The following is a 15,688-nucleotide window of genomic DNA, read 5'->3' as shown; positions in this document are numbered from 1 at the left end:
GTGCTTTGACTATGTTAAAAATGTAAGGGTTATTTTACAAAATAAGTAAACAATCTTAATCCACTAATTCTCGGGGTGTCGATATCACGTCCCAACAAGTTTATGTCAAATCAAAATTAATGCTACAGCTCAGCGTAATAAATTGTATAAGAGAAAGTATTAATAAACTTGTCTAAAATATAAAACATTGTTTAACCAAACAGAATATGAATAGTTAAATCTTGCCCATTAATCAATGTGGAATTAGCTGGCAAAAACATCCATAATTATTAAAATTATATAAAAAATATTTTACTATTTTTTATTTTAATTGATATAATTAATAAAAAATAAAACGATTTAACTTAGTTAAAAAATTTATATATAAAAATAAAAATTATTTAAATTTAACTAAAATTATTTTAATATTTTTAAAATCATTAAAATAATTTTTATATAAAGTACTTTAATTATAAATCTTTTAATCAATCGGTTTATTTTTATATATTATATCAGCACTTAATAATATTTAAATAAGAATATTTTTAATATAAAATATGATAAAATAATCTTTTGTTTTTTAAAAAAAAGATACATTTTAACATTTTAATAATTAGAGATGTTGTATAATCGCATTGGTCGGCTGGGCAATAAATAGTGAAAACCCATGCAGTGCAGGACAACGGAAAAGCTTGAAAGCGCACAGAACGCGGCTGTGTTTAGAACGAGGATTTTAAGCATCATCCTTTGTCCATGGTGTGACAACAGAGGTTTGTCCGGGTCCTTGCAAACCGGAGCTTTTATCAATCTTTTCGTATACGGGTATGATTTAAATCAATAAAATTTAAAATATTATTTTTAATATTTATACGTAAATTAATGGATTTAATGATTATCCACTGTATCATTTCGATATTAAATCGTCTATCAGATTTGAATTTTATCATATCCGTCGAATCCCACTCCACTATCCTAATCGGATTAAAAAATTTCTTCACATCCTCATCGGATCTTAAAGTCTCTATCGAAGAAAGTTGTCATCCTATTAGCGATGTTCTATAATTGCATTGACTGCCTGGAAATTAAATAGTGAAAACTGGACTTTTATAATTGTCCTTGGTGGGACAAGAGGTTGTCCGGGTCCTTGCAAACTGGACTTTTCTGACAAACCTTCAGCTCCTTAATACAAATGATATAATTTTGTCGTTAATTCTAAAATAAAAACATTATTTAAAAATAATTAAATTATTATTAATATTTTTTAAAAATAAAAGATATTTTCGTACTGTAAAGGCGTAATTGCTTAAATAAATAAATTCATTATCCAAGAATTTGAAGTTGAAGTTGAAGTTGTAGTTGAAGCCGAAGCTTAACGTAGTCTCTCAGATTCGGAGGAAGTCCAAATCTCGCAGGGCGTCGCGACGCCCTTCGGTTCCTCCTCCTCTCCAGCGAAGCTTTCTTTCGATTTGTTCTCGTGTCCCCTCTTCTGGTTTCGAAGCCGGCTCTTGCGATCCGCAGGGGTTGATCCGGCCATGCTCAGCTCCGACGTCGAGAGGGGAGCAGCTGACGGGAAGAATACGGGAGCCGCCGCCAACGGTCGCCACGTCGGCCCGAACTACACTGCGCCGTTTTACTACGACGCCGGCGCCTCGGAGGAGCGGGAGTTGACGCCCTGGGTTGTGCCGCTCGTCGTGGTGGCCAATATCGCCATGTTTGTTGTCACCATGTACGTCAACAATTGTCCCATCCATAGATCCCCCTACGGCTCCTGCGTCGCTGGATCCCTCCACCGCTTCTCCTTCCAGCCGCTGCGCGAGAACCCCCTTTTCGGGCCTTCGTCATCAACGTACGCCGCCTTTCTTACTTGCTGTTTCGAGACTTGATTTTATTGTCTGACTTCTCATGGAAGGTGGATCTGGAAGAAAGCTGTAAAAGCCCTTGGGGAAGTTCTATAAAATTTGATTCAAAGAGAAGAAAAAAATACAAGTAATTTATCACAAGAAATGAGTAGAAGATAGGGGATTAGTTGAAGCTTTTGCTCTTGCATTACAGTTACACAAACTCACCTCTTTTGATAGTGTTAGACTCTCCAACTGTGACTACTCCATTGTCAATGCTAGGGGCTCTAGGTCTGCCTAGCCATAGGGCACACTAATACTATGCACAACTAATATGAATGATGTTGTTACTTGACTTGCTCAAATACTCTCCTCAAGTTAGAAAATATACATCAATTTTTCTTTAGATATCATATGACTTGTATTGTAGTGTCCCAATGATCTTGTCTTGGAGCTTGCATAAATTTTGGTAGAACATGAACTGAGTAACATAATTTTGGTCAAGTGATGCTTAAGTAGATGAGTTGTCCCACACGACAACAGTATCTTGTAGGATCCTTTAATAAAGCTTCATCCGCCAAGGTTAGCTTATGTTGTTGCTCCATTGGGAAGTCAACTTCAAACCCAACATTCTGCATTCTGACTGGAGATCTAACAAATATTTCCATTAACATATGTAAAAGGATGAATTGTGATTTCTACCTCAAATTCTGAGGAAGGATTTTAGTGATCCAAGACCTTTAATCTTAAAGTGTTTATTGGAAACATTTGAAATCAGAACATCAGTTTGAATTATTTTCTGTTAGATTGAGGTTATCAACATAAAATAAGGTGACCAAGTTTACACCCCATGGTTATAGAGGCGAACATTTTAAACCAATTTTAAGAAGATTGCTTCAATTCACGTAAGAACTTTTGTAGTTGACACACTTTCCCTTTGATGGTACGCCGAAATCCTAGCTGTAGCTCTATGTAAATCACCTCATCCAAATCTCCATGTAAAATGCATTGTTGACATCTAATTGATGTAGATCCGACTATCTCTAATGCCACAAGGAGTAAACATCAAAGAGTTGCCATTTTGGCCATTGGGACAAAAGTTTTATGAAAATCTACACCTATTGTGCATATCCTTTAATAAGCAATTGAGTCGTATACCTTTCAACGCTTCCATCAACGCTTCTCTTTGTTTTATATACCCTCCGACACTCTATAGGTTTCTTCCAAATAAATAGATGTTTGATTGTTCAAGTTTCATTGTCTTCTAAAGTTTGTATTACTATAATCATTGCTTCTCTCCATTGTGGCCCTTAGATTCCATTGGAATGAGATGTCGACTCATTGTCCTAGTCAATGACAACTACATAAGCTTTATGAGATGATATCAATTTACTTTTAAGATATGTAGTTCTCAATGGACTTGTGTCACAAGGAGACAAAGGATCAATGGACTTGTTCCATGAAGGGACAAAGTATTAGATTGTCAAAATGGGTAGTTGTGTGACAAACAAAATCCCACAAGTGTTTACTCTATAAGGCCTTGTTATCTACTCGTTATTATCCTTTATATTGATAATTTGTGTGTCTTCAAGCTGACACTACGTTTTTTGACTTAACACCCCCTATCATTGGAATTGGGACTTCTAATTCATGAGGGATATTACTTTGAGCAAAAAGAAATTCTGAATCTTGAAATGCAACTTTGGGCACATGAAAGTTTTTGTGTTTCCAAGTCTAAACACTTACATCCCTTCTAGCCCTGAGGATTACAAAGAAATATACACTTTCTTCCCTTTTCATCGTATTTATCTTCACTTTTTGGACACTTTTTGGGTGGAACATAAACACCCTTACACTTTAAGATGCTCATAATTTGGCATTTTCTCGAAATGTACATTGTATGAACTTTTATCACTTAAAATCTTTAATGGAGTTTGGTTACTAAATATGTTGCCCCTAGAATCCACTCTCCCCTAATACTTTATAGGATTGCCAAAAACATCAAAGCTCGAGCAACATTTAAAATATGTAATGCTTGCTTTGCACCCTATCACTTTGTGGGGTATGCCCACACAGGATATTTGACCCACAGAATCGTTGCATGCGTTCTGAAGTGAACTCCCTCTTATTATTTCTTCTAATTTCTTATATAGATTAATTGAATTGAGACAACTTTATTTAAAAAAAATCTATTAGTACTAGTGTGCATTTTGATGTTTCTCTAAGTAATAAGCTCCACACACTTCGACTATGGTCATGAATTGAAGTGAGAAAATATCATGCCCCAATTGTGCTTGTTACCTTATAGGTTCCTATTTATTGCAATATACTAAATCAAAACATGCATCGACATTGCTATTGATAACATCAAAGTGACCTTGTGTTAGACAAATATCACAAAAATCATTGTCTGAAATTTCTTTGACAAATACTAGAGAAATAAAGAGTGTATGTTGAGATGTATGACCTAAATGTTGAGGTCATACAAACTGTTCTACACTAGTAATCTGGAGAGCATGTTTCTTTGCCTCATGACCAAGGTTGTAGACCCCTCTTGGAGCTTATCCAGCCCAATTGTTGTCCTTGTGACTTTGTCTTGTATATAACAAAAAAGTGAAGTAAATGTTGCAATATAATTCAAATCGTCAATAAGCAACAAATATTAAGTTATATTGAAAGCATGGAATATAAAACACATCCTGGATATGATAACCTCTCTTCGTGTGAGTTTCTATCATACTATTTGAATGGTCACTAAATAGTCAACATTAATTTTCTCATTTAAGGCAATATATTATGTGGGTTGGTGTTCTTGTATTTATGATCCAATTAGCCATAACTTTATCTCCGAGACAATCTTTGTCAATATTAAAACTTTCCATGAGGGTTATTAGTTAATGGAGCTAATTTTCTATGAAATCGAATTGACTGACTCCATCTTGTTATTGGTTTGTTATCTCATGTGCAACAATAACAACGATTTGAGCTCCTACTCCCCCTTGCTTATTTCTTCTCGAATGTCTATGGGGGTTCCAACATGCCCTCTTTTTGGGTCTTATTTTAGTACAATGATTGAAAATCAGTTTTCTTCCTTTCTTAGCACTTCAACAACCCTTTTTTCATATTAGTCACACATTTTCTTCTTGCTCTTCCTCGTCAGTGTTGGCAAGAAAAATGATGGATATTTTTCCCTTTTCTCTTGTTGACAATCGTTACTTGGCAGTAGCTTCATATGTATATGTTTGGACATTAACGTACTCCAATTTACCCCACAACTTCATTAACTTGGAGTAGTAATCCTCCATTATCAATCCTTTTTGCCTTAGAGTGGTGATGGTGATTTTAATCTGGTAGACTCTGAAAGTGTTTTCTTAAGAGAAATACTCATTGAAATCATCCCATAATATTTTTGCCTCCTTAGCACAAGCGATATTCCCATGGTGTCCCTTCTCCATAGAGTTGAATATTCACCAATCCTAATTTGTCCTTGTGCTGAAGAGCAGTTCGTATAACTTAGGACCAAGTTGGTTAGTTAACCCCATTCAGGAGACATGAAACTACAATGGTTCTAGGATTTGTAATGGTTAAGGAACAATGAATATAATCTTAATGTTATATAGATCTAATAGTAAGAAGATAAGGAATTGACAATGTTGATGCGAGTATTGATGGATGACCAGAATGCTAGAGAGAGGGTGAATAACACTTCAATCTATAAATGTAATTTCTCTTTCTCTTGTGTATTTAATGCAAGGTCAGATAACATGTTAGCATTTTTTGCTAGAGTGATCACCCAAAATAAAAATAACAAATATGAGAATATAGATAAGTAAAGAATTCACTAACACAATTATTTTTCGTGGTTGGGAACTTAAGTTCTGCTTCATGGCCTAAAATCTCGTACAAAGTATGTTTGCTTATAGAATAAGTAAATGAAAGCTTAAAGAAGATGTTCCTAGTAGTAGTGTTATTAGTATTATAATGGGTGCTTAGAACCAAATACTTGTTGTGTATGAGTTACATATTCAAGGTCCCTTGCCCTGTGGTTAGTAGAAAAGGTGCATTCAAATAGAGGATATGACTGCTCATTTGGATAACTTTTGGTTATCTCAAATGTTATTTTTGCGAGTGTAATCCTAATAAAGAAACCTTATCGGTCAACGATTAATATCCAGTCGACTAAGTTTGCATCTAGTTTACTCAAATGTTATTTAGTCAACTCAAACCTACGATTACAAATTTTTCCACCAATAGTTGTCAATTTCAATCAACTCAACAAGGATCCAGTTAAATCTTGTTCAGTCAACCTATTTCATTCTTGTTGACTCAACTAGCCGCCTCAATGAACTTATCTCTCTAATGGAGTCGATTCAATTGATATTTTAGTTAACTCAATTCAAATACAGAGCATAGGATATAGCTGACTTAGTAGTTAAAATAAACTTCAATCAACTTAATCTTCTATTTTGCTCAATTTACACTTTATAAGCCCTCACAAAGCTCAACTTAAACTACAGTTAAGAACTAATGTTCCTTAGTCGAAGGTTCTTAATTAAGCCTAACTGACCCAAAAATGGGAATTCAAAGATTATAACTAATTAATCTTTCATAGCTTACTATCTTTAGGTAGTTGTAACTTTACATTGCCCAACAATTCACCCTCGTGTTAGATCTTGAGTCTCTTAGATACAAGTCTTCATGCACACATTTCATATACCATATACTTTCTCTAGGTTACCTATATAGTTCACGACTACTGTCAAAGGTATCAACTGGCTTCATGCTCCTCATTTGTAGTCTCTTGAATGGTCCATACCATTCTTCACCAATCCCAATCTTACTTCTAAGCTATCAACCTAAAGTAACCTAGCCATTCTAAGTCAACAATTACAACCCGACCTTGTCGTTCTAATAAGCCCCTACAAACTTCATGCACACATCATACCACATAGGAAAATTTAACCTAAAGCTTTTGTTAAACACATCAAAATACTTTAGTTGAACACAACCACTTATGGTACTATTGCATCAACAATCTCTCTTTTTCAATATTTGACACTGTTTAAGCTAAGGAATTACAAAAATAATGAAATAAAAAAAAAATTAGCTCCCCCTTCACTTAAGCTTCCCTTAAGCTAGGATTTTACTATGAAGAGATAAATTTTACTAACTTAAAACTTTTCTTTGTCCCCATTGATGCAACATCAAATTTGAACTGTCGAACCACCCAAGAACTAGGAACAAAGTGGATGAAGCAAAGAAGCAAATAACCTCACCTAGAGGGAAAACTCTCACAAAAGTCAAACTAAAAATTGTATTAATTCAAAGATGATTAAAATAGAAGACTCTAGAATCATTTTATAGACTTAAGTCAATAACAAATATAGAAGTAAATATTCTAAATAAAGAAAATATGCTAATCTTAATCAAGATTATAAATTATTCCCTATTTATTCCCAAAAAGGAAAAAAATACTAATTACCAATAATAAAAATCAAATATCTGATTTATTATAGATATGTTTATCTTAAATATTTTCCAATTTCTTTCTAATTATTGCAGATGCAGTAATCTTGAATATTATTTGCTCTTAAAGATTTTCAATTTCTTTTAATTATTGATGAACTAACCTTTTATTGTAGATGAACCAATTCGAAATTTGTCTTCAATTTTTTTTCTTATTTGCATTATTCACCCTCATTGAGGAAAACTAGACTCTTAACGAGTTGTGGGCTTCTCTTTTAGTTCTTCATTTCCAAGCATAAGGAACAATTGCTTTAATAACTCTATTTAGCAATGCTCCTTCATTATTTTTAATTTTTGGGCATCCCTTCCAATGGAAAAAATAATTGATGGACTTTGTTTCACTTTTTGCACTTTGACTTTGAAATATTCCTTTTTTGTCGTCCTTTCCAACAAGTAAGAAAATATCTGAGTTTGTTATATGGAGAGAATAATATCCATGCCTTCATTGAAATCATCTGACATGAAGACAATAATGTTGAGGATGATTTCATAAAACCTATAACAAATCAACAAACGAAGACGAACGTTCTAACTTCTCCAAATAAATTAGCATATCCTCTAATTTAAAAATTGAACTTGTGTTTAAATAAGTTAGAAAGTTAAATAAACAAGCATTATAATCATTTTTTTCACAAAGTGACTAAATAAAGTGGATATATATATATGGTATACATGCATCTAATGCAAATGTGATGAGAAAATTTGGATTGACAAATGTAATATGGAAATTTGCAATACCATTAAATATTTTATAGTAATCATTACTCAATATAATTTTCAAGATTGTATCAACACATATATTTCCAATATGCAAAGTGGAGTTCTTGGTTTGATAGATTGAAGAAATAAGACATTTAATTCAATTAGTTGACAAGAATAAAAATAAGTAAATATAGAAGGAATCATACCAAGCGATTTGTAAATTTTTAAACTATCATCTTTCTTTACTAAATCATCAATCATGCTTATTGTATTTAGGTTTTTTTGCTATCTTTGGATAACATGAATGCATTACAATTTAAGAGTATAAGTCAAGTCAACATTAAGTCAATTAATCTCTAAAGAAGTCATGTCAATAATAAGTTCTTTTAATATTGCATCATTAAAAGGCTTGTCTGAAATGTTATTGGAGGACACTTCTAAAATATTTTTAGAGGATCTCTAAGGTTGGGTTATGAAGATGTTTACTAGAACACATTTCTTTTATTTTAACTTCAAGCTCATAGATTGTAAGAGAAGTAAGGCCTTGTTGATAGTTTCAAAAATTGACTATTTATTTTTATATACTAGTTATGCAATCATTTATCCGAGTTTGGTGGGACATCTTTTCATTAGTTATCTTTTTTATCTCATGCCAATGTGGGATAAGTTTTTGCTTGTCTTGGTCTTTAATGGTCTGAACACATTGCCAAAAAGTTTAGTAGTGAGTGTGAATTTGACAAATTGTACACGTTTGGTGGAAGTAAAATTGCGTTTGTCAAAATAATTTTCATTATTGTCTAACCAATCAAGAAATATGTTGGGGTTCGTAGTTCCATCAAATCTATCGGCATATGTCATAACATGTGGTTCACATAAATAGTGAGATTCTTTTGTTTTTATTATTTTTTTAGTTGACACCAGATATCTAGTTTACGCTGACTAATCTTGGGGTGATCGGCCTAGTATCATGGAAGTTTCTCATTGCTATCAGGGTAAATCAGGAAGCGTTTGCAGCAAGTGACCCATCAACCCAGCGTTTTTAGGTCAACCGCCCATTAAGGGAAATTCATCTATTAATTCGTCGAAACTGAGACTCGATCCTTAGATGCTTGAGAAACTGAAAAGGCACTCGACCATTGCACCATTGCTCGTGGATGATGACTAAACTAAATAGGAACTATTTTATTAGATGCATGATGATTAAATTAAATAGGAAATGTATTTTTTGATGGATGATGATTAAACTAAATAGGAAATATATTTTTTGATAGAAGATGATTAAACAAAAAAGGAAATATTTTTTTATGAATGATGTCTAAACTAAATTGGAAAAACATAGATACTTTTATGAATAAGATGCTAATATGCATGAATTTGTGAGAGAAAACTAATTAAAATTGTGAGCAATAAATAGGAAATGTATTTTTTGATGGATGATTAATTAAATAGGAAATATATTTTTTGATAAAAGATGATTAAACTAAAAAGGTTTTTTTTATGAATGATGTCTAAACTAAATTGGAAAAACATGATGATATTTTTATTTTTATGAATAAGATGCTAATATACATGAATTTGTGAGAGAAAAGTAATTAAAATGTGAGCAATTTAAAGTTACCAAGTAAATAAATAAAAGTCAATTTTTATGAAGAGAAACTACGTTTATACCTAGATGATGTGAGATTTGTTAATGTTGAAGTTGTCTGAGTTTTGAATAGACCAATGGATGAAGATATCCAACTGCTCTTTGCTGAATCTAAAAGACAACCGTTTTCTTGCAAACTAAAATGTGAAAGGATAATTAATTTTTCTAGGAATTTTGTTGGCTCTTGATTGTGTTAGTGTATTGTTTGCAATTGAGGAAGGTGATGCATGAACTGAGGAATCCAATTCACAATGGTTGTTATTGTTGTGATGAGCTAGTGATGATGATGCTTTGGAGGAGCATGCGATTGAAAGCAACAAGATAGAGGCGACGAGAGCTTTATGGTGTTGTCGTAAGTGCTTGTGGCAAGGCAACAGGAACAACACAAATTTACTATGCTATTTTTTTCTCTTTTATTTTACAACAATATTTTACCTTTTATAGTAATAGTGACAATTTTCTTTCTTTTTGTTTTTGGGGAAGGGGGGGGGGGGGGGGGGGGGGGGGGGGGGGGGGGGGGGGGGGGATGGAGAGACTGGCGAGGCACAATGATGACAGAGTTAATGATGTAGAAGATGATGAGAGAACACGGGAATCTTATTAGAATTCAAGAATAGATAAAAATAGAAAAGTAATGATGATAGTGGAAAAAATATAAAAGTTGAAAATGAAAGTAGATGTGTGGAGGATGTAATGATGGAAACTATGTGTGTAATGATAAGGAGAAAATAAAATCACAATAAAGTGTAATGACTAAAGAAAGATGTAATGAAATAAATTAGGTATTTGATTGTAAATGAGTCGTCGATAAAAACGAAACTGAGCTTTGAGAATGATGGATAATGGATATAACTAGTACCAAAATCGAACCACCATGCTTTGACTTTGATACCAATTGATGTAGCACCAAATTCGAACTGTCGAACCACCCAAGAACTAGGAATACAGTTGATGAAACGAAGAGGGAAATAACATCACCCAGAGTCGAACTACCCACGAACTAAGAATACATTGATGAAACGAAGAGGGAAATAACCTCACCTAGAAGAAAAACTTCACACATCAAATAAAATTGAAAATTATATTAATTCGAAGATGATTAAAATGTAGTACTCGGGACCCTTTTATAGACTCAACTCAATAACAAATATAGAAATAAATATTTCAAATAAAGAAAATGTGCTAATCTTAGGATTATAGTTATTCCTTATATATTACCAAAATAGAAAATACTAATTATTTAATAATAAAATTCAAATTTCTAATTTGTTGTATATTTTGAAATGTTGAATATTTTTTAATTTCATTCCAATCTTGAATATTATCTTCTCTTGAAGATTTTCAATTTCTTTCCTTTTATTATGGATAAACTAATCTACAATTTATTTTTTTCAAAATTATTTTATTTTTCGTGATATTTGTTTGTCCACCACATTAAAATTATAGACTTTTCGTCAATCTAAGTGTCTAATCAACTTAGATCCACTTGGATTTCTACTTGACTCATTTGGATTTTTATTTGTTGACCTTTTACCACTATTAGTGCTGGACTTTCACACCTATCAACACCTGTTGAACTTTTCCGATTGTCTAGTATTTAGTTGACTTAACCCACTTGGTCTTCTCACACAGCACCTTGCCTTACTTGATATAATCAAAGGACATATCGCTCAAACATCAAAACCCAACTCTTCATTAATCGGATCATAGGCTGATTACATCAACAACATAGAGTTTGGTGGTAGTACAAGAACATTGTTTGTTGAAGAAATGTTCAAAAATATCATTAGTGTAGTTGAAAAAATTAGTAAATACCAATATAGATTGTCTAGCTGCTCTAATATCAATGATTGATTTGATTATTTTATAGAAACTGACACCTCACAAGCATTGAGAAGTTTCAAAAATGATTAGAGATTCAAAGGAATTAGCTGGAAATTAGTTAGGTTTGATGGAATCTATTGAAATTTAGTCAAAGTGAGAGTAAAAATGGATAATCAGGTGAAAATTTGGTAAAAGAAAAGATAACTTTAAAAATTTAATTAATCTAGACCTTTTATCTCAGCCTGATTTTTTAAGAAATCGCACAAAAGGAGATGGAGCCTTTGTCATCCTCTTAAATTGTTTTACCTTACCACAACTCAAGATTCATCATAAGATTCAGCATCATTGATTCATCCTTGTTTTCACTTGTTAGACTCACTGTTTAATCCATCTTTCTCTCACTTACTATTGTGGATTGAAAGAGAATGCATTGATCTCTCTTGATCATTCTAAAACTTTTCTTCGAGAAAATCAATTTTGAATTTAGTTAGGGACCTAACTAAAACCCATAACATTGAATTTTAAATGATCACTTTTATCAAAAAATTAAATAATTAGTATTTTTAAGTTACCTATACTAAAATATGATTTATTGTTGGTTTTAATCAATTTTTTTTAAGAGGGCGGGGGTGGGTGGGTGAAGACCTAATGATGAGTAGTAAGAACTTATGAACTTGAGGACAGGGAAGTTGGTGAAGATCCCTTCTTATGAAGTAACTTTTAAATCCGTTTGGTAAGAGAATTTAGTAGCAACCACCTAATGAGTAGTAAGAACTTGAGAAACAATGGAGCTTAGCAAAATGCATCAACTTTTTCCATTTTTTGATGAAAGATTCTTTTCCTTTGTTAAAGTCAAATTGACTTATGACTTCACATGTGCCCTCTTATGTAGTAATTTGCCATTTTTGTGTTAACTTATACCCTTCTTTCATTGAATACAAATTGAGTTTCCCTGTGTTTTTCTTCAACTTTTTTTCCCTTCTCACATGCTTATTTGAGTGCCACATGACTCCTTTCATTAACATCTTATCTGAAATGTGATGCCATGAATTACCTGATTATATCTGCATAGAAAAAAAAACAAGTTAATTGTGTCAAGAATTAGCCACTGAGATTTTTATTGCTTGTTGAACTAATGATGGTTGACAATGGCATTAATATGATTGATTTTATACTCCATTGTTATGAACCAGTTATACCACAATCTTTTATTACTTCAACCCATGTGTGCTTCCTATTTGGAAAATAAAATAAAATTATAATTAATGCTACTTATTTAGGATATTAATGCAGTAATACTTATTTGAAGTAGCATGCCATTTATCCATTAATCTGCCTCTTGTTCTGATAACCAGATTGCAGAAGATGGGTGCTTTAGAATGGGAAAGGGTGGTACATCAACATCAAGGATGGAGGCTTGTGACTTGTATGTGGTTGCATGCTGGTCTTATACATCTGATTGCCAATATGCTGAGCTTGGTTTTCATTGGCATTCGCCTTGAACAGCAATTTGGATTCTGTAAGTAATGTTTTACATAACCTATGCATCGTGAAGTTTCCCCTTACATGTTCCTGAGTTATGATTCGTGCACCATTTTTTGAAGTGCGAATTGGGTCAATATACCTACTTTCTGGATTTGGAGGTAGTGTTCTGTCATCTCTTTTCATGAGGAATAGTATTTCTGTTGGTGCATCTGGTGCTCTGTTTGGACTTCTTGGGGCAATGCTGTCAGAATTAATTACTAACTGGACCATTTACACAAACAAGGTGCAAGTTATTTTGGTATTTACTTTCATTTTCTGTTGCTTGTTCTTTGTTTTGAACTATGAAGTTATTTCATACATGGAACTCTTACCCTTTTTTGTGTAGGCAGCAGCCCTATTCACTTTACTGATCATCATCGTTATCAATTTGGCTGTTGGTATCCTACCACATGTTGATAACTTCGCCCACATTGGAGGTTTTTTGACAGGGTTTTTTCTGGGTTTTATATTGCTGCTCCAGCCTCAATTTGGTTGGGTGGAACGCCACAGTCTACCTCGTGAAGGCAGAGTTAAATCAAAGTATTTGGCATACCAGTACATATTAGGGATTGTTTCACTGGTTTTGCTAGTGGTTGGGTAAGAACTATTTGACCAAGGCTTTACAAATCTGAATTTTCATTTGCTTTTGTCAGGTTACAGTCATTAGCTTGCTTGTTTTGTCAACAGTCGTGTGATATTATGTCGGAACATCATGTTTGCTGTTTGGTCCTCATTCAATTAAGCAGCAACTAATTTTTTTTATTACGAGAACAAGGTTGAGGCAAAATAATCATTTAATAAGAGGTAAAATGACAGGAGAGAAGAAAACCTTTAATAAAGTAAAATAAGCTTATGACTAACTAGTTTGTTGTGAATATAGTTCATATTAGGCTATTCAGTGGACAAAGCTTCTGGTGGAGAATGCAGACTTGGATATATTGCCAAGTATAATGGAAGCAAAGATCATTTTAGTTATTAGTTATGGAGATTAGGAGTAACTAAGTATTTACATGTCAGCATTTCACAAACTAGTTTAGGTGCAATGAGGTGTAGCTACTTCAGAAGGGACTAGTGATGGAATACTCATTAAGTAGTACACTAATTCTTTGTATCTATAAAAAGTTCGACAATCAAATTTGTAAAGCTTAACCTGGATGATTCTGGGAGCTGCTGTGCTTGAACCTCTTAAATTCTATGGTTTTGCTGTTAATTTCACTTTCACTGAAGGAGATGTTCTAATTCAACAGCAACTTTGTGATAGATTATTATTGAAATCCTAAGAATTGGAGATGTATCAGAATTTTTGGATTCTTATTTAGATTTTTTATGCAGTAACTGTATAACTATATTGCTCTCTATTCCCTATTGAGATTCCTATCCTTGCAGATTTATTGTTGGTTTGATAATGCTGTTTCGAGGTGTAAATGGGAACGATCATTGTCATTGGTGCCATTACCTGAGTTGTGTGCCGACATCTCTATGGAGCTGTTCAAACTAATGAATGAAGAACTTGGCCTCTGGATTGCTTGGGTTATTTTTTTTCTTTAGAATTACATTATGTAAATTAGATGTTCATATGTTGTACCTGATTTCCTGCAGATCGAGATTGATTATAGTCGCCATGCCATGTGGTATGACTTTATGTACGTATCCATTTTCTATTTGTTTGTTAGTCTAGTCATTTAATTAGAGATCCCTAGTGCAGATTAGATATCAAAATTGTAAACCAATTCTCCACTCTTCTACAGTGCTCCAAATCTAGTACTGATGAATTCTGCTTTTTTGGCATTAGAACTGTTTAACTGTGAAGTTTGATAATGGGAAACTTCCCATATGCAAGGTACTAGGGTCACGAGGATAGGAACAAACATATAAAGTAGGTGAATAACTTGATTGAAATATGAGTGGAATGATGCTATTCATGGGTTGAATGATCATTTTTAGTTGACTAAATAGTGTACGATGAAAAGTTTGTTGAATGAAATATTTGTTTTCAATCAATTAAAGGCATCCAACTGTGAACGTTGAGTCAATGGTATAAAAGCTGAAAACATTTTTAAATTCATTTTCATCATTAAGAAAAAGTAGTTAAGTAAGAAAAGAGTTTGATAAGGCTGAAAGCATCATCTTCATTACAGTTTTAGTACTCTCTTCACTTGGTTTTTTATTGCATTTTAGGATTAGTGAGTTTGATTCTTAGACATGGATTTGCTTTCAAAGGCCATTTACAAGCTTGAATTGTTTCATATTTGCAATCGTTGGCTAGAAAGTCTCTAGCAACTATAGAAGCTCATTGGATATGACCTTGGTAGGTTGCAAAAAGTGAATGTGGATCAATGTCCTTGAGTATAGGACTTGTACTAAAAGGTTTCTTGATTTATGGAGAAGTCTAGATCAAGTGTCTTCACTAGTAGTAGTTGTAGTTGAGAATTATATTAAGTGTTCTATTGCTCACCATTGCATTGAGTTCTAGTAATGCCATTTATCATTGTATAGGCTTACCATAATGTCTCATTTACAAGGATGTTTAAATGCATTCGTTCAAGGATGATGTAATAGATGTCTCATATGATTATCATCACTTCTATTAACACACACATACTTATGCAAGGAATTGTAAAAATGAAGATTTGTCTATTCACTTGTCCCC

The 15,688-nt window shown here is 33.0% G+C and overlaps 1 protein-coding gene across 1 annotated transcript; it reads left to right on the top strand.

Moving 5' to 3' along the window:
- Positions 1-1,334: 1,334 nt before the first annotated feature.
- LOC141819314 (RHOMBOID-like protein 2) lies at positions 1,335-14,658 on the top strand. Its single transcript, XM_074706650.1, has 5 exons — positions 1,335-1,825; positions 12,870-13,033; positions 13,119-13,282; positions 13,385-13,635; positions 14,425-14,658. Exons 1-5 carry the CDS (start codon positions 1,512-1,514, stop codon positions 14,534-14,536), a joined length of 1,005 nt encoding a protein of 334 aa, XP_074562751.1. The 5' UTR covers positions 1,335-1,511; the 3' UTR covers positions 14,537-14,658.
- The last annotated feature ends 1,030 nt before the right edge of the window (positions 14,659-15,688 follow it).

The sequence above is a fragment of the Curcuma longa genome, unplaced genomic scaffold (genome assembly GCF_044706935.1).
Source record: "Curcuma longa cultivar G26 ecotype Majalengka, Jawa Barat unplaced genomic scaffold, ITB_CL_G26_1.1 contig_28591, whole genome shotgun sequence".
NCBI classification, from domain to species: domain Eukaryota; kingdom Viridiplantae; phylum Streptophyta; class Magnoliopsida; order Zingiberales; family Zingiberaceae; genus Curcuma; species Curcuma longa.
Note: the sequence above shows the minus strand (reverse complement) of the source record. Positions and strands in the feature narration are given on the sequence as shown.